Here is a 24,599-nt window from a genome sequence, read left to right on the forward strand (position 1 = left end):
GCCAAGAAGGGAAAGGGAAAGATTTGTACAAAGAGACCTACAAAACATTGCTGAAAAAAAATTAAACAAATATATCTCATGTTCATGGTTTGGAAGATTTAATATCATTAAGATATCAGTACTAACCAAAACAATCTACAGATTCAATGCAATCCTTATCAAAATCCCAATGACCCCTTCTGCATAAATAGACAAACTCATCCTAAAATTCATATGGAATTTCAAAGGACCCCAAACAGCTAAAACAATCCTGAAAAATATGGGGAAAAAAAAGACTCACACTTCTTGAATTCAAAACTTACTACAATACTACAGTAATCAAAACAGTCTGGTACGGGCATAGGCAGACATATAGGCCAAGGGAATAGAAGAAAGAGTCCAGAAATAAAACCCAATTATTTTCAAAAGTTGTCAAGGCCATTTAATGGGAAAAAAACGGTCTTTACACAAATGGTGCTGGGAAGCTGGATATCCACATGCAAAATAATATAATTGGATCTTTACCAAATGCCGTATACAAAGATTAACTCAAAATGGATCCATTACCTACATGTAAAAGCTAAAACTATAAAACTCTTACAAGAAAACATGGCAATAACTTCATGACGTTGGATCTGGCAATGATTCCAAAGGTACAAACAAATTTTTAAAAATATAATTAATAATACTGACATATATACTTAAAATGGTTAAGATAGTAAATGTTATGTTATGTAAAGTTTACTACAATAAAAATAATTTGGAGAAAATACAGCTAAGTAACCCGTTGATCAAAGAGGAAGTCACAAGAGAAATAGGAAGACATTTTGTTAAAAATGTATAGATTTTATTTTTTAGAAAAGTTTTATATTAAAAAAATGAGCACATAGAATTCCCATATATTCCCTGCCAAAGTTTCACTTACTATTAATGTTTTACATTTGGGTGGTACATTCATTAGTATTGAACCAATATTGATACATTTTTGTTAACTAAAGTGCATACTGTATTTTGGTTTTCTTAGATTTCCTTAATGTCTTTTTACTGTTTCAGGAGCCCATCTAGGATAAAACATTGTATTTAGTTGTCAGGTCTCCTCGGGCAACTTTTGGCTACAACGGCTTCTCAGATTTCCTTGTTTTTGATGACCTTGATAGGTTTGAAGAGTATTGGCCAGGTGTATTCTTCAATGCCTTACTATTGAAATTTGTCTATTTTTTTTGTCATGATTAAGACTGGGGTTATGGGTTTTCAGGAATAAGATCACAGAAGTAGAGTGCCATATTTATCCATAGTATCAAGGGTATATTCTATCAACATGATGTACGACAGTTGATGGTGACCTTGATCACCTGGCTGCAGTAGTGTTTATTAGGTTTCTCTACTATGCAATTATTCTTTGTACTCCTCTGGCCATACTGTACTTTTTGAAAGAAAGTCAATATGTGCAACCCACACTTAAGAGTTGGGAAATTATGATCCACTTCCTTTAAAATTGAATATCAATGTAATTTATCACAAATTCTTCTGCATGGGAGATTCGTCTCTTCTTTCCCATTTATTAACATATTTAATCATTTATTTATATCAGTATGAACTCATGGAAGATTATTTTATACTTCATACTATAATCCACTGCTACATTAGATTGTTGTTCAAATTGTTCCATCCTTTGCTACTTAGAATGAGAAAACATTATAAATTGAATGAAAATAAAAACACTTCAAAATGTGTGGGATGCAACTAAAGCAGTACTTACAGGAAGATTTGTTGTATTAAATGCTTGTACTACTGTTGTCCCTCTGTATTTGCAAGGGATTGGTTCCAGGACCTCCCACGAATACCAAAATCCTCGGATGCTCAAGTCCTTTACATAAAATAGCATAGTATTTGCATATAATCTAAACACATCCTCTCTCTCAGATACTTTAAATCATGTCTAGATTACTTATACCTAATACAACATAAATGCCATGTAAATAGTTGCTATACTATATTTTTAAAATTTGTAATTTTTTGTTGTTGTATTGTTATCTTTGTTCTTAAAATATCTTTGATCCACAGTTGGTTGAATTTGCAGATGCAGAATCTACAGATATGGAGGGCCAGTCGTATTTTTTTTTTTTTTTTTTTTTTGAGACGGAGTCTCGCTCTGTCACCCAGGCTGGAGTGCGGTGGCCGGATCTCAGCTCTCTGCAAGCTCCGCCTCCCGGGTTCACGCCATTCTCCTGCCTCAGCCTCCCGAGTAGCTGGGACTATAGGCGCCCGCCACCTCGCCCGGCTAGTTTTTTGTATTTTTTAGTAGAGACGGGGTTTCACCGTGTTAGCCAGGATGGTCTCGATCTCCTGACCTCGTGATCCGCCCGTCTCGGCCTCCCAAAGTGCTGGGATTACAGGCGTGAGCCACCGCGCCCGGCGGGCCAGTTGTATTTATGAAAAAGAAATATATCAGTAATCTAAGTTTCCACCTTAATAAATTAAGAAAAGATAAAATCCAAAGCAAGAAGGAAAAAGGAAATAATAAAAAGCAGAAATCGATGAAATTGAAAACAATGAGAAAGTAAGTGAAACTAAAGGCTAGTTCTTGGAAAATATCAATAGAATTGATGCAGTATCTAGCCAAACTGATCAAGAAACACAGAACAAAGACACATTTTATGTAATTGAAAAAAAAAGAGAGGTGATCAATGAAGATAAGACATTAAAAAGTTAATAAGGGAATATTACAAACAACTCTAGTGCCATAAGTTAGACAATTTACATGAATGGGACAAATTCACTGAAAAATACAAACTGCCAAAGCTCATTAAAAAAAAAAGAGAAAGACAACCTAAATAGTCCTATATCAATTAAATAAATTGAATACTGTTGTGGGCTGAATTGTGTAATCCCCCAAAAAATACATATATACTAAGTCCTAACTCCCAGTAACTAAATGTGACCGCCTTTGGAGATAGGGTCTATAAAGAGATGATTCAGTTAAAATGAAGTCATTAGAATAGCCCTTAATGTAATGTAACTGGTATCCTTATCACAGAGATAAGACACAGATATACACAGCAGGAAGACCATGTGAAGACACAGAGGAAAGAGGGCCACCTGCAAGCCAAGGAGAGAGGCCTCAGAAGAAATCAACTTTGCTGACACCTTGATGTTGGACTGCTAGCCCACAGAATCATGAGAGCAATTCTTCGATACTTTGTTATAAAAACCTCCCCCCGCAAAAAAAAAAAAAAAAAAAAAAAAAAAAAAAAAAACTAACACAAATATGTATTTAGAAACCTCACAAATTCCGGGTCCAGTTGGCCTCACTGGTGAATTTTACCAAACACTTAAGGAAGCGATACTACCAATTTTATACAAACTTTTCCAGAATATTGAAGAGGAGAAAACACTTCCAAATAATTTTATAAGGAAAGCATTACTCTGATACTAAAACCAGAAAAGGATATCACAAAAAAGAAAATTACAGATCAATATCCGTCATGAATATAAACACAGAAAAAGTCTTCAGGAAAATACTAGCAAATCAAATCGTAAAAGATAAAAACAATATTATACCATGACCAAGTTGGGCTTATCCCTGGAATGCAAAGCACGTTAGATATTTGGAAATCAACCAAAGTAACTCATCATATATCAACAGGCAAAAAAAGAAAAACTATATGATCATCTCAATAGATGCAGAAAACGCATTTAACAAAAGTAAGAGTCCATTCATAATAACTCTTCGGGAAACTAGAATAAAAGGAAGGCTCCCTTAATCTGATAAATGGCATTCACAAAAATCCTACAGCTAACATTATACTTTATGATGAAAAACAGAATGCTTTCTCCCCAAAATGGAGAATCTAGAAAGATGTCCACTCTCTTTCCTCTTATTCAACATTGTACCAAAGGTTAATGCTAATGCAATAAGTCAGTAAGTCAAAAAAAATAAAAGGAAGGAAGGAAGGGAGGGAGGGAGGGAGGGAGGGAGGAAGGAAAGAAAGAAAAAGAAAGAAAGAAAGAAAGAAAGAAAGAAAGAAAGAAAGAAAGAAAGAAAGAAAGAAAGAAAGAAAGAAAGAAAGAAAGAAAGAAAGAGAGAGAGAGAGAGAGAGAGAGAGGGAGGGAGGGAGGGAGGGAGGGAGGAAGGAAGGAAGGAAAAGAGAAAGAAAGAGGAGGAGGAGGGAGGGAGGGAGGAAGGAAGGAAGGAAGGAAGGAAGGAAGGAAGGAAGGAAGGAAGGAAGGAAGGAAAGGAAGGAAGGAAGGAAGGAAGGAAGGAAGGAAGGAAGGAAGGAAGGAAGGAAGGAAGGAAAGGAAGGAAGGAAGGAAGGAAGGAAGGAAGGAAGGAAGGAAGGAAGGAAGGAAGGAAGGAAGGAAGGAAGGAAGGAAGGGAAGGAAGGAAGGAAGGAAGGAAGGAAGGAAGGAAGGAAGGAAAGGCATATGCATTGTAAAGGTAGAAAAATAAAACTATGTTTATTCACCAACATAAGTATCTACATAAAAAAATTCCAAAAAATATATTTAAAAGGTCCTAGAATTAATGAGAGTTTAGGAAGGTTGAAGGGTAACACATGGGTAATATACAAAAATCAATCATATTTCTACTATCAATGAACAATAGAAGCTACAATATTTTTCATAAGTCCCATTTACAATAGCACCAAAACATATGGAATACTTAGATATGAATGTAACAAAACATATATACAATCTATATGTTAAGACTGCAAAACAAACAAACACTGATGAAAGAAATCAAAGCAGACCTAAACAGAGTGAGGAATGCTTCCATCAGGAGAAACAACTACAAATCCATTGAATTGGAATTGGAGAACGCCACTAGGCCATTTTGGGCTCCTCATATGCTACTGAATCATCATGGAAAGAGGGATTACTACACTGCCTAGTACGCTGGATTCTAAGTATTAAGGGGAAACGGGGCTACTGCTATCCAATGGGGTAAGGAGGAATATGTCTGCCATGCCAGTGATCCTCTAGGGTGTGCCAAGGTGATTAAAGTCAATGGAAAACTACAACCACCCAATCCAGGCAGAACTACTAATGACTTAGATCTTGAGGAATGAATGTTTGGGTCACCCTATCAGACCAGGAACCACAACCAAATAGGATGTTTGCTGAGCTGAAAGAGAATACCAAACAGGTGTAAGACAGCAGTGATCAAAACCAGATACAACCATGTGACCAGCTGCATGAACAGGGATATAATATTGTGACTTTTTCTTTTTTGATATGCATATTGTATATATATCATATTTTTGTTTTCTTTTAAAAGTATTAAAGGGAATATGAATCACTTGGAAAAGAAAGACTATCACTGAAGATAAGAAAGAGACACTTTTGGAGAAGGGGAGAGAATGTTTTCAGTTGTACACAGATTAGTTTTATCACTGTAGACGCAAGCATAATGTTGTCTTTATTTGGATATTAAGTAACATTTAAAACAATGTGTATGGGTGCCAGCCTGATATAGTGTGGACCATGACAGCTTTATAATATGTTAACATGGCTAGGCTGGACCACTTTTCCCAGAATTCTGTTTCCTGAATGTTTCCAGCCAGACAGGGCACAAGCGAGGTCCTCATCCTCATGTCAGATATGGGAGGCGAACATGGGGCAGCAGCTATTCTGTGCTCAGATGCACTGTGGATGATCTCTTGACTCCCCTCATTCTATATGTGGAAAGAAGAACCTAAAATCACAACAGTGCCAATCCTACCTGAATGAATATAACTGACATGTCATTCTATCTAAATTTCAAACAAGTTTACACAAGAATGCACAAAATAATTTAAAATCACCGAGGTAGCAAAAACTTGCCCAAACAGCTACAACAATGTATTTTTTAAAAAGTTAGAGGGAGGATTTTCCTTTCCAGATATATTTAGAATGAATAGAATCAAAACAGAATACTATAATATGTCCACAGGAACAAACAAGTCAATTAGTAAAAAAATTTAGAGAATACAAAAGGATCAAACATTTTTGGAAACTTAATACGTGATAAAAGTATACATAAATTCATTTGGGAAATGTGGTTTACTTAGTGAATAGTGCTGGTATAACTGTCTAGTCATATGAAAGAAAATACAGTTTTCTATACCCCTATAATATTTAGTAACAAACTGCAGAGTCATGATCTAAGCAAAATAAATGAATAAAAATTCTGAAGAAAATTTAGGAGAATATTTGTATGTTTTTCCTGTAAAGAAGACCTTTTTAAGCATTTTAGAAATTAAGAATGTTCATGAAGGTCTCCCTTCTTAAGATATAGAATTGAGGGTCACAATTTGTAGCACATTTGTAGGACAGACAACATGTTAAAATTTCCAACATGTGAAGAGTTCCTACAAATTAATAAGAAAAGAAAAACAATGAACAAAGTGTATAAATACGCAAACCCAAGAAGAAGTTAATAAACATATATTAAGATACTTGATCCTGGCCGGGTGTAGTGGCTCATGCCTGTAATCCCAGCACTTTGGGAGACCAAGGGGGGTGGATCACAATGTCAGGAGTTCAAGACCAGCCTGGCCAACATGGTGAAACCTGGTCTCTACTAAAAATACAAAAATTAGCCAGGCATGGTGGTGCGTGCCTGTGGCCCCAGCTACTCAGGATGCTGAGGCAGGAGAGTTGCTTGAACCTGGGAGGCAGAGGTTTCAGTGAGCCGAGATCACGCCATTGCACTCCAGCCTGGGCGAGAGAACCAGACTCTGTCTCAAAAAAAGATAATTGATCCTACTAGTAATCAGTATAACAAAAATTTGAATAATAAGGAGATGCTGTTTTTCATCCATCAGATTAGCAAAAATTAGAAAAAGGGTTATCTAATAATAATAGGAAGGTGGGAAAATTGAACCATCCCTAACAGCTTAGGGTAACAATAAATTTCTCTAAGCTTTTGGAAAGGAATCTGGTATTGCCCATTAAAATATAAGATGAACATAAACTTTTTCTTAACTATCTTACTTTAGGGAATCTAACCAAAATCAAAGTATCAGTACTTAGGAAATGTGTAAAAATATATAATGCAGAAAAAGTCAATTGGAGAATGAGTGAATGTATTATGGTATCTACATACAATGAAATATTAGACAACCATTAATCCTATGTTAGAATATGTCTTAACCTATGTACATAATACAGTTTAAATTTTAAAAACTATGGTTGCAGAGTAATTGTAGAGTTGTAGAGCACACATCAATTTTCATTTAAACTTTAAACAGAAAATCTGTTTTTATATCTTTGTGTATTGTTAGATAAACTATTAATATTGGTTGCCTCTGAATCAGGATTCAAGATGACGGGAGGAAATTATTAACTTTTTCTCGATATCATTCTATATTGATTTTCATTAAAATATTAGCATATGTTAACTTTATAATTTATTTTTTAAATTTTGGCTTTTAAAATATTTTATTAAATGTTAAATAGATACAAAATAATAATTAAGTGAAATATCTTTAAGAAAAAGAACAATACATACCCAATTTAAAACAGAACATTAGCCCCTGATGCTCCTGTGTCCCCTTCCCAGACCTCATTCCTCGTCCTCCTCCCTCAGGGTATAATCACTATTCTGAATTGTGCTATCATTCCTTTTGTTTGTTTTGTTTACCCTTTATGCTGTTTTGCATTTTTTGCAAGTTTATATAGATTAAATTATTTTGTTTTAAATCTCGACTTTTTTGCTAAGACTGCATCTGGGTTTATTCATCTTCACATTAAACAAAATACAATATTTAATTCATACATGCTGGTGTTGACAGATATCTGAGTTATTTACAGTTGAAGTCTATTACAAACAAGCCTAGTATGGACATTCTTGCATATGTCTTCTGTTACAAAAGGAAAAGAGTTTCTCTAAGATAAATAACCAGGAAGGAAATTGCTAGGACATATGGCATGTGCACATTAAAAAAAACACCAAATTATTTTCCAAAATGGTTTCCATCAAGCCACATACTCACCAATATTAACTATTATCACATTTTAAAAAATGGAAACCATCTAGTCAGTGTAAATTATTATTTCAATATGATTTAATTTTCACTTCCCTGATTCAAAATTAGGTTGGACCACTTTTTCTTATTTTCTCTTCTGTGAAATGCCTGTTAATGTGTTTTGCCCATCTTTCTATTTGGTTATCTTTTACTTATTAATATGCAGTTCTTTATATTTTCTAGTCATTAATCCTTTGTGAGCATAGACCTCAGAAACAGACCCTAGGAGGAGCTTAACCATAGTTCTAAACTGAAACTGACACGGAGGGTACTAAGAAAGAAAAAAGCAATGTCTATCTACTTTTCCCTAGGAACTGGCCTTACTCTAACAGCTAAGACATGGTATTCCCTGTTTGCAAAGGAATATGTTCTTATTTTTATTTTTAAAATATATTTATATTCAAAATTCCATTTCTGCCTAAATATAGAAAGCTAGTATGAGCATCACTCATACCCTAACAATATATACAAGTTGAAAAAACAAAGCACTAAATCAAAAATTTTGAACCCATCAGAGAGCTGAAGTTGCAGGGCAACCAAGTAGTCTGAAATCTAAGGAAAGACAGACTCTCCTAAAGAGTGACAGGACATGAACACTGGCTCCCTGTTGCAGTTCAAAGGAGAAAGAGATACCAGGCACTATACAAATGGGAAAGAAGTATTCAGACATAAAATGTACTGTACATAAATGTACTGCTGATAGCTGGATGTGGGCCAGTGTGACAATACAGAACAGCGTAAAGCCACAGACACAAAGAGAACTTGCACACATTCAAAGACTCAAATTCACAGACCTCCAACAGGTGCTCATAAGAAAGACTGAGAGCAGAGCAGGAGATGGGAAGAACCATTCCCTCAGAAGGGTAGGCTTGGAGGAGGGGAGCTACTGTCATGGTAGAAAATGCATAAAGCCTCACTAAGACCTATTTTTCCCAGAATAAAAGCCTCACACTGCAGGAGGAGGAGCATCAATTCCTGCTGTATATAAGTGTAGACACACTGCAGTTGGGAAAAGAGCAAACAAAACCCCTCTATTCCTGGAGAAGGTGCAGAAAGCAGTCCTGAGTCCAGGATTTGATGCCATTATTATTACAAAACTCCTACCACTACACTAAGTGAAGGGGAGGAAACCTTCTCCACTATGGACTTACCAAAGGAGTCAGGCAGAGTCTGGATGCCATGAGAAGGGGTAGTATCACTGACCAAGCCTGTCACTGAGGATCAGGGATGGAGGACCTGCCCAAGGCTGATAATGGAATAGGACAAGAAACAATGACTTGGCCCTCCCTCCCCAGGCAAGCAAGCACCAGTCTACTGCTGGAAGATGGGCAGAAGAAGGAGAGAGAGCCCTTCTGAAGCACAGGCACACAGGGAAGGCCCAAAGTTGAGGATGAAATAGGAAAAGGCCAACAATAAAAACTCTTTAGCACCCCAGCTGCCACCCTGCACACAAGCTAAATCCTAAGGAATTCTAAGCCAATGGTTCACTATAGGTAATGAGAGCAACACAAAACCAAAACCCAGCTCATGTCCTAAATGGCCTACCAGAGGAATAGGCATGACTATTTCTAGGCATAAATTCTATTTACTTCAGTCTCTTTTTTTCTACACCCAGTACCAACACTCAATCAGATATATAGACATATAATGAAGCTGCAGCAGCTGCAACAACAGAAGCCAGTGTCGAAAAGCAAAGCAATCACAGAAAAAAGTATCAGCAACAACCCATCTGTCAGAGTTATCCAACAGGGAATTTTAAATAACTATCATTAACATGTTTAAGCTCTATGAAAAATGCAGACAAAATGCATTATCAACAGAGACAGAATCTGTAAGGAGGTGTCAAATGGAAATGTTGTACATAAAAAAACACTGTATGCTTTCAATGTGTTCATTAGTAGACTCGACACAACCAAGAAAGGAATCAGTAAACTTGAAGATAGGTTGACAGAAATTACCTAACTGAAATACAAAGAGTAAAAAGAATAGGAAAAAAAAAAAGTAAAAAGCAACCAATAACATTAGTACAGCTTCTTTGGAATACAGTTTGTCTATTATACACTTATGACCCAGCAATCCCACTCCTAGATATTTACCTTAAAGTAATGGAAACTTATGTTTACACAAAGTTTGTGAATATCTGTGGTATTATCCATAATTGCCAAAATCTGGAAACAACCCAGTGTCCTTCAACTGGTGAATGGAATACTATTCAATAAAAAAGAAATTAAATACTGATAAATGCAATGACACAGATGAATATCAAAAGAATTATGCTAAGTGAAAGAAGTTGGACTCAAAAGGCTACATATTTATGATTCCTTTTATATAATACCTTGAAAAAGACAAAAGTAAAGAGAATGAAAATAGATTACTGGTTGCTAGGCACTGGTGGTAGGGTTGAGTTAACTACAAAAAAATACAAGAGAAATGTGTGGGGAGATAGAAATGTACTATACCTTGATTGTGGTGGCAAACCTGGGTCAAACCTCATAGAACCGTATGCTAAAACGGTGAATTTTCCTGTATGCCTCAGTTTAATTAAGCATGTTTTAATTAATTAAAATTATGCCTCATTTTACAAAAGCATATTCTTATAACAAACTATTTTTGTATATTTTGTATATAGTGTGGACTGTGACAGCTTTATAATATGTTAACATGGCTAGGCTGGACCACTTTTCCCAGAATTCTGTTTCCTGAATGTTTCCAGCTAAGACAGGGCACAAGCGAGGTCCTCATCCTCATGTCAGATATGGGAGGCGAACATGGGGCAGCAGCTATTCTGTGCTCCGATGCACTGTGGATGATCTCTTGACTCCCCTCATTCTATATGTGGAAGGAAGAACCTAAAATCACAACAGTGCCAATCCTACCTGAATGAATATAACTGGCATGTCATTCTATCTAAATTTCAAACAAGTTTACACAAGAATGCACAAAATAATTTAAAATCACCGAGGTAGCAAAAACTTGCCCAAACAGCTACAACAATGTATTTTTTAAAAATTAGAGGGAGGATTTTCCTTTCCAGATAAATTTAGAATGAGTAGAATCAAAACAGAATACTATAATATGTCCACAGGAACAAACAAGTCAATTAGTAAAAAAATTTAGAGAATACAAAAGGATCAAACATTTTTAGAAACTTAATACGTGATAAAAGTATATATAAATTCATTTGGGAAATGTGGTTTATTTAGTGAATAGTGCTGGTATAACTGTCTAGTCATATGAAAGAAAATACAGTTTTCTATACCCCTATAATATTTAGCAATATTTTTGTATGAGATCTGCAGTTTAATAATTGTGTAATATGATATTTTCTTAATTGGGTTTGATATGTTTCAAATAAAGTCATTAGAGAAGATGTTTCCAACATTTGATGGGACGTTGGTTATGGATGACCTCCAAGATCCTCTCCAACTCCAAGGTTTTTGAGGTGTGCATGTGATCCCCCAAGTTTACAAATACAAATTTTATAAATATATATATATACACACACACATATATAAAGTATATATTCATAGTTCTAATTACATTTATATTATATATACATGTAAATACACATACACAAACAGTTCTGAAATATTCTTCAGTGTTATAATTCGTTATGCATATTTGTTGTTTTCTTTTTTCCCCACCATAAACATGTGATAATTTGTAATCCAAAAATGTTATTATTTTACTTACAAAGCATATATTGTGCAACAAATTTTTAAAAAGGAAATTAGGAAGCAGGTTGTTATTTTTCAAATCTATAAAATATCTAGCTTTAAAAAAATGGATTTTACTAAACTGACATATTTAATACCTTAAAATACTTGAAGAAAGGACAGAAATTAGCCATTCTGAATATGGGGTGTGGAGCATTTTTTTAATTGTATTTTTTTATTTTTAAAAGAAAATCCTAGAAAAGCATATTTTCCCATTTTTTGAAGTTTTTCCTAGCTCTTTCTTTCATTGGTAATAGAAATATCTTTGTGCATATCTCTAAAATAGAGCCTCAACTTGTTACTACAAATAGGATGATGTCATACCAGAAAGTAGTGGGGAGAGAGCCTGTGAGGGCCCTGCAGGCTCCTCGTTCTCACTGCTCAACCTGTCTCTTCTGAAGGGGACTCTGGCTGTCCACATGCTGGGATCACTGCCACTAGAAAAGAAATGTATATATTTGCCCATGGTTTCAAAGAATATATACATTTGAGAAATACTTTCTAATCACCTTTATTGATTATTTAATTGACATTCACTTCCATTTCAATTCAGTCACCCACTCCCATTGTCATCACCTGAAATTGGCTCACTTGTGAGATAATTCCCAAATCCCAATGTCTGATCATAAACTCCATCTCCTCCCACTACTTTTACCTTGCAAACTAGTCGCCTCAGATCCATCCGCCTATTTACCTTCTCCTCTCCTCTACCTAGGCTGCGGGAGGGAAGTACTAGGGTTACTGGGCTTTCTAATATCAGCAGAGAGCCATTTGGAAAACACCACCATGTCCCTGGTTGGTTTCCTGTACCACTCTTCCATGGCAGCTAATTCCAAGCCACCATCCTGTTAGAGTCCTTATCTTAATACTTTCTCCGCCTTAGTAAAACTGTAACTTCTTCTAGAAAATACCAGAAAATAGAAATTCTTTCAATTATCTTTTAAAACATTTACTTAGATGCATCAATGTCTTTCTTATTCCTTGCTTTCTGCCTGTTCAAAATTCATCCTTCCATGTTCTTAACCTGATTCCTTCTACCTCCTCTAAGGTACTTTCTATAACTTATATATATTTTTTAACATATCATGAATCACTCCCTATCTACAAATTCTTTCATATCATACTCACTTTTCTGTATCTAAAAAATAGGAAATGCTTTAAACTCTGTCTAGCTACTAATCGTTAACAGATTTTTCAAATACTAGCCCATATTCACTTTCTGTTTCCTTTGCAACCTCTCCATACTCAGCTGACTCGCTAATGTTATCAACTTGGCTCCTGTTGCATTTTCATTTGCAACCCTACCTAGCAAAATCCTCCTAACTTGACTTCCGCATCTAACCTTCAATGTTTAGAGAAAATTCTTACTAAAACACAAACTTAATTACACCTGCCCACCAATATCAGGATAAATCAAAGCCCCTTATCAGATACCTAAGTTTAAGATATTGGCCAGGTGGCCTCTGTGTACTTTTTCATCACCATCTCCACTGATTTCCTACCTCCACTGTATGCTTTAACCTTAGCAAAATAAATGCCTTTTTCTTTTACTTCTGTAAGGCATTTCGGGTTTCTTACTCTTTTCTCCTTCTCATTTTTTCTTGGATTACTATAAACATTTAATTAATCTCCACTGACTGCCACTTCCAGCTATCCTCACCTTGCCACCAGCATTCCTTCTTCTGTGTGGATAAATAGACAGTTTCACAAATAAAACAAAAAGACCCCCCCTATGCATCCTTTTCATTTTAACAGACTGAATAAAATGTATACTCAGCTTCACATATATGGCGTTACTTCCCACCCCAGCCCACGCTGTATTTTGGGCTCCACCTCTCATCTTCTCCAGCTTCCTGGCATTCCACCTCACACACACCCTACGACTCTTGGCACCTAATATTTCTCCCCATTAGTAAGATATTTTCACAACTCCTTACCCTCGCTCAAACTTCTTCCTCTTGCCTGAAACGTTCTTCTCCTTTTCACCTGCTAGGTTTCTATTTAATTAAATCCTAAATTCAACTAAAATATCTTTTCTTCAGAGAAGCTTGTGGGAAACCTCCCTCATGCATAGTCAGTCTTCTGTACCCGCAATCTTTGGATTTTTGACTCTAAAATAATGTTTACTACATTGTACATCAATTTGTCTTTTATATGTCTGTTTTCCTAATTAAACTGTGAACTGAAGAGCAAAAAATATATAGTAGTTTTTATTTGTGTACAATGCTTAGTATATCATAGAATCTCAAAAAGCCTTTGGAATTACTGTTATTTGTTTAATGCACTTCTGAAAGTTGTACATACAAATTTCATACAATACACATACAAAAACACACAATATAAAGAATATACACATTCTTATACAGTGCTATTCCAGTGAGGGTAGCTAAAATTACTGATAAATCTCTAAGAAAATATGGCTTAACAAAATGTTTCCTCATTTGATGTTTTTGCTTATAACACCTAAATTTGAATATTTTATAAGCATGAAAACTTGTTTCTTTAGTTTTCTTAATGGAAATTTACTGTTCTTCAGGTACTTTAAATTTTTTAAACATATACTACCAGAAATTCACCATACTAATAATCCTATTGTTTATACCATATAATTTTCTTTCTGAAAACAGATTACATTTCTAACAAAATTTAGTGCTGTACTGAGAGCTTCATGCTACCTCAAGTACACTGACCACTTCAAAAGCTCCAAGCATATTTGCAAAAGCTTTGACACCAGGTAACTATTGAGAGGATAGAGAAATTGAATCCTTCAAGAATACTTTTCTCTTGTGTTAATTACCATATTTGTGAGATCGTAACCATATTCCTAAGAAAGCTAAATCAGGTTTATAAAAGGCTATATCTTGAAAAATTAAACATTTGAGGGCCATTATTCACTGTCTCCATGCAGAGGGCTAGCTATGAATATAAGTAGCATAAACAGAAAACTCACTAAATAAGCATATCAGTTATACCTTTCTGAAGGCTCTTCAAAAATATCCTCATAATCATTACGTGGGAAATTCCGAAGAGAAGGTTTTACCTTCTCTGAGTTAACTTTCTTCTCAAAAACCTACAGACATAAGAAAGGAAACAAATTATAGCCCTGGTTTTAGAAAAAATGTGGTTTAAAAGAAACATGATTTCTATAGCTACTTAAGAAGAGTGAAAAGATCTGCAATAATGGAATTATAACCACAATCACATAGTATAATTCTGCTCCTAGAAAATCACTTAACTGTATATCTCCCTATAAAATATTTTTCAATCTGTCAAAACAGTGCAGAGTACTATGTAAACAGAAGTTATTTATATTAAATAACTCAAGTGATTTTTCAAAACTAAATTTTTAAAAAGCTTCGTTTGAGAAAAAATAGATTTATTACTTCAGCCCATAAGAGATTTTCTTATAAGTGTTCACCATGTTTTGTTTACTGTGAATATAAAACTCCTGCCACTATATTTATCTTTACTTTAGTACTTGCACCATCCAATCTACTAATTCTAAGTATTTCTCCACATTTCACTGCCCAATTCTGCACTGGAGAGACTTCAGTCTTGACAAGTCGCAGTGCCAGTGCCCCAGTCATCATATACACATGTTTCCTTCCCTCCTTGTCTAATACTGTCTTGCCATACTTGACCTTCTGTTTTCTCAAGAACATCTTTTGAATCAGCTGATCGAATCTCATTCACACACAAAAATAACTTTGGGATTATTACTGAAATTAAGTGATATGAATTTTTAAATTTAAATTGGAAATAAGTGATATATTTATATATTAAGTATTATTATCCACTAATATGATATAGCTACCCAGCAAACACATTATAAAATATTCTCAATAAAGACAATGTACACTTTTTCTTAGATTTACTGCTAAACACTTTAAGTGGCACAATTGTAAATGTAATGTTATAGATTAGACCTTATATTTGCTACACACTGCTCAGTCCGCAAACCACATGTTTTTACATCTAGTATTTTTGTGTACATTCCATTCTAAATACTTTAAACTTCCATTATGATTTCTTCTTTGACTAATGAGTTTACTAGTGTTTGCTTGGTGTATATTTAATTTTTACTTTAAAATCACAGGAAAATGTCCACCTAAGAGTCCTTCTCATTAAACTATGTAGCTAACCAATACATTAAATGAAATGAGCTTCACAGAGTTGAACTAGTTTTGAAATCAGCACTGATTGGGAAATCCCTAAAAATTACTTTCAGGATAATTAAAATTGAAATGTAGAAACTGTGGCTCCAGTGGGATGGAGGAAAAGAAGTGGGACAGTGCTATTACACAAACATGATCCCACTTCCCTCCTATGAGACATGTTTAAAAGTCATTTGAGTACAATTCATTTACTTAGAAGAAGTAACATCTGGAAGTCCTAACACAATTTAAACCTGAGACATCTTTCAAGTCATGGTTCAAAATCAAATTGATTATATTTATTTTTTAAAGAAGCAAACTGTTCTAGACGGCTGCAATTCAAATTTAAGGTTGACTAACATATGTCTGATTGAGTGAAATGTGATTTTGCTAACAATACCAAGAACTAACATGGAGAAACATAATAAATTATCAACATGGCAGGACTTTTGGAGATTGCTCACTGAATCAAATTAATATGAAATTTTTTTAAATGTTAGAAAATGTTTTCTGAGGAGCCTAAGTTAGCTTTTCTGTACTCCATGAAGCAAGGATTTATGAGGACAAAGTGAAAACAGTAACACAGATAGGAGCCTGGTTTCTAGTCTGTGACTCAAGAGTCGTATGATCATAGACAAATTGCTTCAGCTTTCACCTCTAAAATGAGTGCCGGCATAAAAATGTCTTTAACAGGCCAGCCGTGGTGGCTTATGCCTATTATCCCAGCACTTTGAGAGGCCGAGATGGGTGGATCACTTGAGGCCAGGAGCTCAAGACCAGCCTGGCCAACATGGTGAAACCCTGTCTCTACCAAAAATCCAAAAAATAAATTAGCCTGTCTCAAAAAAAATTAGTAATGCTCCAAATCTAACCAACTTCAAGTCTATGAGTCTAGACAGTTTCTAGGGGACAGCATCTATCTGAAAGGACATAAAAATGGCTACAATATCAAATTGTTTCATGAAATATAAGAAAAACAAGTTCTAATGAAATCAGGTAATTTTCCCAACACTCTAAAAACCATCCAGGAATGTTCTAAGATCCTTTTTTCTTAAAGGAAACTTTAAAGCATATCAGAATTCATCCTAGATAGGCCAAGCTATAACTTAGAAAAAAAAAAAAAAAAACCAAAGTAAAAATATAAACAAAATCACAAAATGTGCTCAGTTCTAGAAGAAGTCAAATAAGACTATAAGACTATACAAAGGATCTACTTGGGCCATTCTGTGAAGGTGTTCCCATTCAAACTGTCTCTGCTTCAAACAGGAAACCATTCTGATCAGAGAAAAGAATGGCTCAAGAGTGAGCTAAAAGCCCAACATGGCACTAACAGCCATAGATTCCCAGCCAAAGATGTGATGGTAGCCTTGATGTGCCCAACTTAAGTATAGCAGAGAACAGACAGGAGATAATAACCAAGTTACAATGTTGTTCTTAAAAGCGGCACTCCTGCCCATCTAGGGTGGAGGTGGCAATTGAACGGGGGAAGCGGTAGAAGCAGTATTTGGTCTATGTACTGACTTTATCTCTATTATTGCTGTAACTTACAGGAAATGAGCACAAGGCCAGCATCATCATGGCAGTTCCAAAGCTCTAGTTGACTAGGTAAGAGAAAAAAAATGCAAAGCACCCGCCAGACTAAAATCCATTTCCCTTTTTTTGTGTCCTAACCCCAGCACTATCTCCACAAATGGGGTAATGTGTTGACGTAAGAGGTTTTGTCACAGACTTTTCACAGCCCTCTACTTTTCCATAGTTTGGAGATACCCAATCATGCTGTCTCAAACAATGAAAAAGTCCACAATCAATACATCTAAAGGTGCTTCAAACTTCATGTGAAATTTATTTTGTATCTTCATTAGTAGCACAAAACAAGTGCCTGTAAAATTTCTAGAGTAGCATTAGAAAATGCAATTCACTAGAAACTTGGCAAAAAGTTCCACTCTTTCAAATCCCTATTTTGGTCACTGTCAACAGTACAGTGCAAAGAATTAAGAAATTATTTTGGTGAAAACAAAATAGATACCCATTTCCCAGAGAGCATAGTCAGCAACTTAGGTATTAGCCAAAATTAGTAGAGATCCCTCTCCTTTTAGTCTTACCTTTGATCTAGGTGTGTTTTTCTTACTTGATGAAGGCAAAGTCTCCCTGAAATTCAGGTCTTCTTCTTCAGAGTCATTTCCCTCATAATCTTTTACTGAACAAAGCGGGGGGAAAACTGATCAAATAGAAAACACTACACAGAAGGAAAAATGGAGACTTAATGAGAAAAAACAAGCTACATGAGGGGAATTTTCACCTACTTTTCCTGTTTTCCAAACACCCCATCTTTATCTCCTATGGTAATCATCTCTTTCCCCCCTGCTTTGAAAAAAGCAACATAGCAAAGCTGATCCTTCTTCTAGGATTATCCTCAGGGAGTTGACTTTTGAGCAGTTCCCTTGTTCCTCACTGCCACATTATTCAAGAAAGTACTCTTCAAGTAAATCCTAGATATTTACAACCTGCAGAACCCATGCATTGGGATCTATAGAATACAGTCTTCTGTGTTTCAGAGTCTATTTCTTGAATAAAGAATACTGTGTTACAAAAGTCACACTTTAACTTCTTGTATTATTTATAATTCATAAGTTAGCAAGCAATATGTTAAATTATATAGAAAATTGTTTTCAGTTTTGTTGAAGAACGTAATATGAATCATCCCAAGGAAACTCTGGGTTTCTTATATGATTGTTCCTAATTACTGTGTAAATTTTACTGCACAGACTCTTTCAGATAAGAAGCCGAGAGAAAATTTTCTCTGATCTCAGTATTGAGCACTCACAGTACTGTTTCTCATACCATAGCAGCATGAAATATTATGATTTAGAACTTCTGTGACATGGCATATTACAAAATCAATAAAAATATAGTAAACAAGCACTATGGAATTGAAAAAGTGTGTTCCTGAATGTGTGTTAAAAAGGAAATCTAATAGAAATTATGAACCTTTATAACATATGAATTAATTTTATAAATTAAAACATTAAGAAATGTCAATGAAGGGACAACATATCAAAACTAATGTGAAGTAGCTAAATGAGTATTTAGATAGAGGGAAAATGTATAGGTTTAAATATGTTTACAAAAAAAGTAGAAAAAAACCTGATATAAATGAGTTTTGTATTCAATCATAGAGGCCAAAGAAAAACCGAAGAAACCCAGAGAAACTACAAAGGAGGAAATCATAAAGAAAACCATAATAATAGAAAATAAGCCTAAAGAATAATCAGCAAAATCCAATACACTAGCTCTTTGGAAAAAAACTTAAAAATACACAACCCTCTTTCACTATCAATCAATGGAGAGTAAGTGCACAAATGACATTAAAAATGAAAAAGAATCGCTTCTCAGCCTTTTGGCTAAGATCAAGTGTGAAAATGAAAAAGCACACAACTACAGATGCAACTCACATTTTTAAAGGTAATAAGCAAATACTATGAGAAACTTTAGGAAAATCTGATGAAATGGAAACTTTTATAAGAGAATTATAAGTTATGAAAATTTACTCCAGAAGATGTAGAAAGCCTAAATAGTGTCATAACCATTTAAAAAGTCAAACCAATAATCAAAAATACCATTCCCAAGAGGAAAAAGCATATGGGCCCAAACAGGTTTCCAGATGGCATTTTATCAGACTTTCAGTGAAGAAAAATCTTTCTTATGCAAACGGTTTTGAAAATAGGAAATTCCGCAAACCTAGGAAGGAGCTTCAAGTGCTAGAAAAAAAAAATTAACAGAAAAACAAGTCTATAAGAAATATAAACAAGCAACTCATAGAAGGTGACTTACAGGCCAGTAATGTATTTTTAAAAAGTCCAGTCTCACCTGACAAACAAAAAATGAAAATTGAAACAACCTACAACTTACTTTCATTTATGCTTATGAGAGATTTACTGTAATAGGACTAAACCACAACTAATCAGAAAATAGGACAAAATATATAAAACAATAATTTTCAGACCTTGAACAACAGATTATGATCCCAGAGAGAAGGGGGTGAGCCTTCTGGTTGCTCCAGATCATGGCCTCCAGGAGTTTGCAGGCTATAGCTCAGGAAAGGAATCAGAGTCCAGTGATTCACCGATTGAGAAGAAAAAGATCAAAGTTAGGAGAGACTGAGGCAGCCAGAATTTGTAGGGCAGAATAACAGGGAGGCCTATTATTATATTATTATAATAATAATAGGAGGGAGCTATACAGAACAAGAGAAGTCTAAGTAGCTGCAAAGAAACCCACTCATGTCTTTTGCAGAATGTAGATATGCTTATATGAAGGAAGACAATCTCTGATACTCAGGAAGGATCACCGGAAAGTAGCAAGCCACATAATTCCTAGAAACAGTTCATATGAGCCAGAATGAGGAGACCCTGCAATACAGGGACATTGAGGATAGTGCACAGAAGAGATACCTCTTAGTAGTAAAACCATCGCTGGAACAGAAGCTCCTTAGGGCCACCTATAAAAAAGGTGAAGAGCAAGCCTCAGACAGGATCAGGTTAAACTTCAAGTAACATAACTACGAGGCAGAAAAACCCAACATTCTTTAAAGAAATATCAAGGCTGGGTGCGGTGGCTCATGCCTGTAATCCCAGCACTTTGGGAGGCCCAGGCAGGTGGATCATGAGGTCAGGAGTTCGAGATCAGCCTCACCAACAAGGTGAAACCCCATCTCTACTAAAAATACAAAAATTAGCTGGGCATGGTGGCGTGCACCTGTAATCCCAGCTACTCAGGAGGCTGAGGCAGGAGAATCGCTTGAACCCGGGAGGCGGAAGGTTGCAGTGAGCGCACCACTGCACTCCAGCCTGCGAGACAGAGCAAGACTCTGTCTAAAAAAAAAAAAAAGAGAGAAAGAAAGAAGAAGAAGAAAGAAAGAAAGAAAGAAAAAGAAAAAATCTAGCACCAAAATCATGTAATTCACAATATGTAGTAAACAATTAACAGGTATGCAAAGGAATAGAAAAGTATAACCCATAGCCAAATCAATCAATCAATAGAAATGTACTTAGAAATGACAGATGACAAAATTCAGAAAAAAGAACTTTTTAACTATTATAAGTTTTTAAAAGGTGCTCAAGGAAATAAAGAAAAACATGATACAATAAAGAGATATAAATAATGTAAAAATAAGATATACTGAAATTTCTAGAGACAATGTATGAACTAAAAGAAATTAACAGCAGATAAGGCAGTAGAGAAGGAAAAATATCAGTGTCTGTCAATATACAGCAAGAGTGTATCCAAAATGAAGCACACAGTAGCAAAAAAAAGAAGACTGAACAGACTCAGCAAACTGGGACAACGTAAGTGAACTAAAATTTCTGTAACTGGAATACCAAAAGTAAAACAAATATGAAGAAATAATAGCTGAAATGTTACCAAACTAGATGAAAACTATAAACCAACAGACCAAAGAAGATCAATAAAATACAAGTGTAATATATGAGCTTATAGAAAAATCACGTTCATGTATGTCATATTCAAATTACTGACAAGAAAAAATGCTAGAGAAAACAGACACATTAAATATAGAAAAACGAAGATAAGAATGATGGATTTCTCATCAGAAATCATGCACGCTAGAAGATAATGGTGAGGACATTTTAAAGTATTGAAAGAATATAGAATTCTTATAGAATGCCAGTATAGAATTCTATACTCTGAAAATATATATTTCAAAAAATAAGACTTCTGTAGACCAATAAAGATTAAGATAATATCCAGCCTGCACTAAACAACAACAACAAAAAATTAAAGGAAGTTTTTCAGACAGAAGGAAAAGGATAAAATATGAAAATGTAGACCTATGCAAAGGAATGAAGAGTGGCAAAACTGGAAAATATATGAGCACATAAAACAAACTCTTTCACATGTTCTAATTTCTTTAAAAGATAACTCAATTTTAAGGAAAAATAATAATCTATTGTAGGGTATACGACACTCACAAAAAAATTGGTATCAATAATAGCATGAAAGGCAAACGGGAGGAAATGGAAATATCCTATGTTCCTACAACTATATGTGAAATGGTAAAGCAGTCCCTGCTTACGCACAGGGAATGTGTTCTAAGACCCCCAGTGGATGCCTAAAACTTAGGCTAGTACTTCCTGCACTGAAGTCTGAAATCCCTCAAAGTCATCCATGAGAGTTAAAATCAATTTCTCCCAAACTCCTGTTAATGTTGACATTTTGATCTTCTCCCATAAATCACAAATGTTCTTAATGGCATCTAGAACGCTGAGTTATTTCCAAAAGGTTTTCAATTTACTTTGCCCAGAACCATCAGAAGAATCACTATCTGTGGCAGCTACAGCCTTATAAAATGTTTCTTAAATAATGAGACATGAAACTCAAAATTGCTCCTTGATTTCTAGGCTATGGAATAGATATTAAATCAGAAACTAAATCAGTCATTTAAAAAAAATCTACCAATCAGAAAGAGCCCGGGCCAGAAGGATTCACAGTCAAATTCTACCAGATGTATAAACCAGAGATGGTACCAATCCTACTGAAACTATTCCAAATAATCAGGAAGAGGGACTCCTCCCTAACTAATTCCATAAGGCCAGCATCGTTCTGATACCAAAACCTGGCAGAACACAAGGTCTAATATCCAGAACTTATAATGAACTTATAAATGAACAAGCAAGAATCAAACAACCCCGTTAAACAACGGGCAAAGGACATGAACAGACACTTTTCAAAAGGAGACACACACGTAGCCAAGAAGCATAAGAAAAAATACTCAATATCACTAATCATCAGAGAAATGCAAATGAAAACCACAACGAGATACCATCTTACACAAGTCAGAATGGCTATTAGTAAAAAGTAAAAAAAAAAAAAAAAAAAAAAAAGGTTTGTGAGGTTGCAGAGAAAAGTGAACACTTATACACTGCTGATAGGAATGTAAGTTCAACCACTATGGAAAGCAGTTTGGAGATTTCTCAAAGAACATAAAATAGAACTACCATTTAATTCAGCAATCACATTACTGGGTATATGAAGGGGTATAAATTGTTCTGTCATAAAGACACAAGCACAAGTATATTCACCACAGAACTTTTCACAATAGCGAAGACATGGAATCAACCTGCATGCCTGTCAACAGTGGAGCGGATAAAGAAAATGTGGTACATACACACCGTAGAATATTACACAACCATAAAAAGAATGAAATCATGGCCAGGTGTGGCGACTCATGCCTGTAATCCCAGCAGTTTCGGAAGCCAAGGCAGATGAACTACCAGAGGTCAGGAGTTTGAGACCAGCCTTGCCAACATGATGAAACCCTGTCTCTACTAAAACTACAAAAATTAGCGGGGCATGGTGGCACACGCCTGTAATTCCAGCTACTCAGGAGGCTGAGGCAGAAGAATTGCTTGAGCCTGGGAGATGGAGATTGCAGTGAACCAAGATCGCACCACTGCACTCCAACCTGGCTGACAGAGGGAGACTCTGTCTCAAAGAAACAAACAAACAACAACAAAAACAGAACGGAATCATGTCTTTGCTGCAACATGGATGCAGCTGGAGGCCATTATCCTAAATGAATCACTACCTGGGTGATGAAATCATTTGTTCACCAAACCACAGCAACAAGCAATTTGCCCATGTAACAAACTTACATATGTACCCCCAAGCCTAAAATAAAAGTTGAAAAAAAAAAGTCTACAAAACAGTTTGGGTAGCTTTCCATGTTTTCCCATATTCTAGCATAATTGATTTAGCATTAAAATTAGCTTTTTCAGAAAAGTTTGCAACTGTTAAAGGATAGTTTTCAGAAAAAGAAAATCATGGCTCTCATACAGATATATAAATGAACGTGTTACTTTATTATATTCATTAATCAGTGAGGGAACCAGGCAGATGTTATTTTAAAAAAAATTTTTTGAACCCATAATACTGTGTGTTCATCTGTTTGCATTTATATATAGGAATGTCTAAGGCTGGGTAATTTATAAAGAAAAGAGGTTTGTTCTGGCTTGTGGTTCTGCAGGCTGTACAGGAAGCATGGTGCTGGTATCCGCTTCTAGTATCTAACCTCAGAAGGCTTATAGTCATGGCAAAAAGTGAATGAGGAGCCAGCATATCACATGGTGAGAGAGAAAGCAAGAGAGAAGGGGAGGTTCTAGACACCTTTGAACAACCAGATCTCACATGAGCTGAGCGGGCACTCACTAACTATAGCACCAAGTCATTCATGAAGGATCTGCCCCTATGATCCAACATCTCCCACCAGGTTGGGGATTACATTTCAACATGATTGGAAGAGATAAACATCCGAACTATACCATACTGGAAGTCCTTGCCAGAGCAATTAAGCAAGAGAAACAAATAAAAGGCATCCAAATTTGAAAAGGAGAAACAATTATGCAAGAGAAACAAATAAAAGGTACCCAAATTGAAAAGGAGGAAGTCAAATTTGTCCCTGTTTACAGATGACATGCTCTTATAAATGCAAAAACCTGAAGAATTCACCAAAAAACTCCTTTAAGTAAAGTTGTAGGATACAAAATCAACATGCAAAAATCAGTAGCATTTCTATACACCAATAACAAACTACCTGAAAAAGAAATCAAGTAAGCAATCTCATTTATAATAACTACAAAAAAAAATACCTAGGAATAAATTTAACCAGAGATTAAAGATCTCTACAATAAAAACTATAAAAAATTGATGAAATAAATTGAAGAAGA

At 35.2% G+C, this 24,599-nt stretch overlaps 1 protein-coding gene across 50 annotated transcripts in view; it reads right to left on the bottom strand.

Annotated features, from left to right (window-relative positions):
• The window catches only part of LOC105486665 (protein tyrosine phosphatase non-receptor type 20), a 123,713-nt gene that overhangs the window by 60,037 nt on the left and 39,077 nt on the right, over window positions 1–24,599 (bottom strand). For 44 of the 50 annotated variants that reach the window (XR_011607897.1, XR_011607899.1, XR_011607898.1 and 41 more), the window contains 3 exons: window positions 17,961–18,055; window positions 14,677–14,774; window positions 12,029–12,141 (listed from right to left, as the gene is read on the bottom strand). Coding sequence is in view for 45 of the 50 variants with exons in the window: in XM_071069924.1 (XP_070926025.1) it covers window positions 12,029–12,141; window positions 14,677–14,774; window positions 17,961–18,055 (306 nt within the window). In the remaining 5 variants the exon portion in view is untranslated. Of the gene's footprint in view, window positions 1–1,738; window positions 1,847–10,084; window positions 10,191–12,028; window positions 12,142–14,676; window positions 14,775–17,960; window positions 18,095–24,599 lie in introns of those variants that run through there. The other 6 variants (XM_071069916.1, XM_071069915.1, XM_011749676.2 and 3 more) reach the window with 3 other exon arrangements.

This window comes from Macaca nemestrina, chromosome 9 (genome assembly GCF_043159975.1).
Source record: "Macaca nemestrina isolate mMacNem1 chromosome 9, mMacNem.hap1, whole genome shotgun sequence".
NCBI classification, from domain to species: domain Eukaryota; kingdom Metazoa; phylum Chordata; class Mammalia; order Primates; family Cercopithecidae; genus Macaca; species Macaca nemestrina.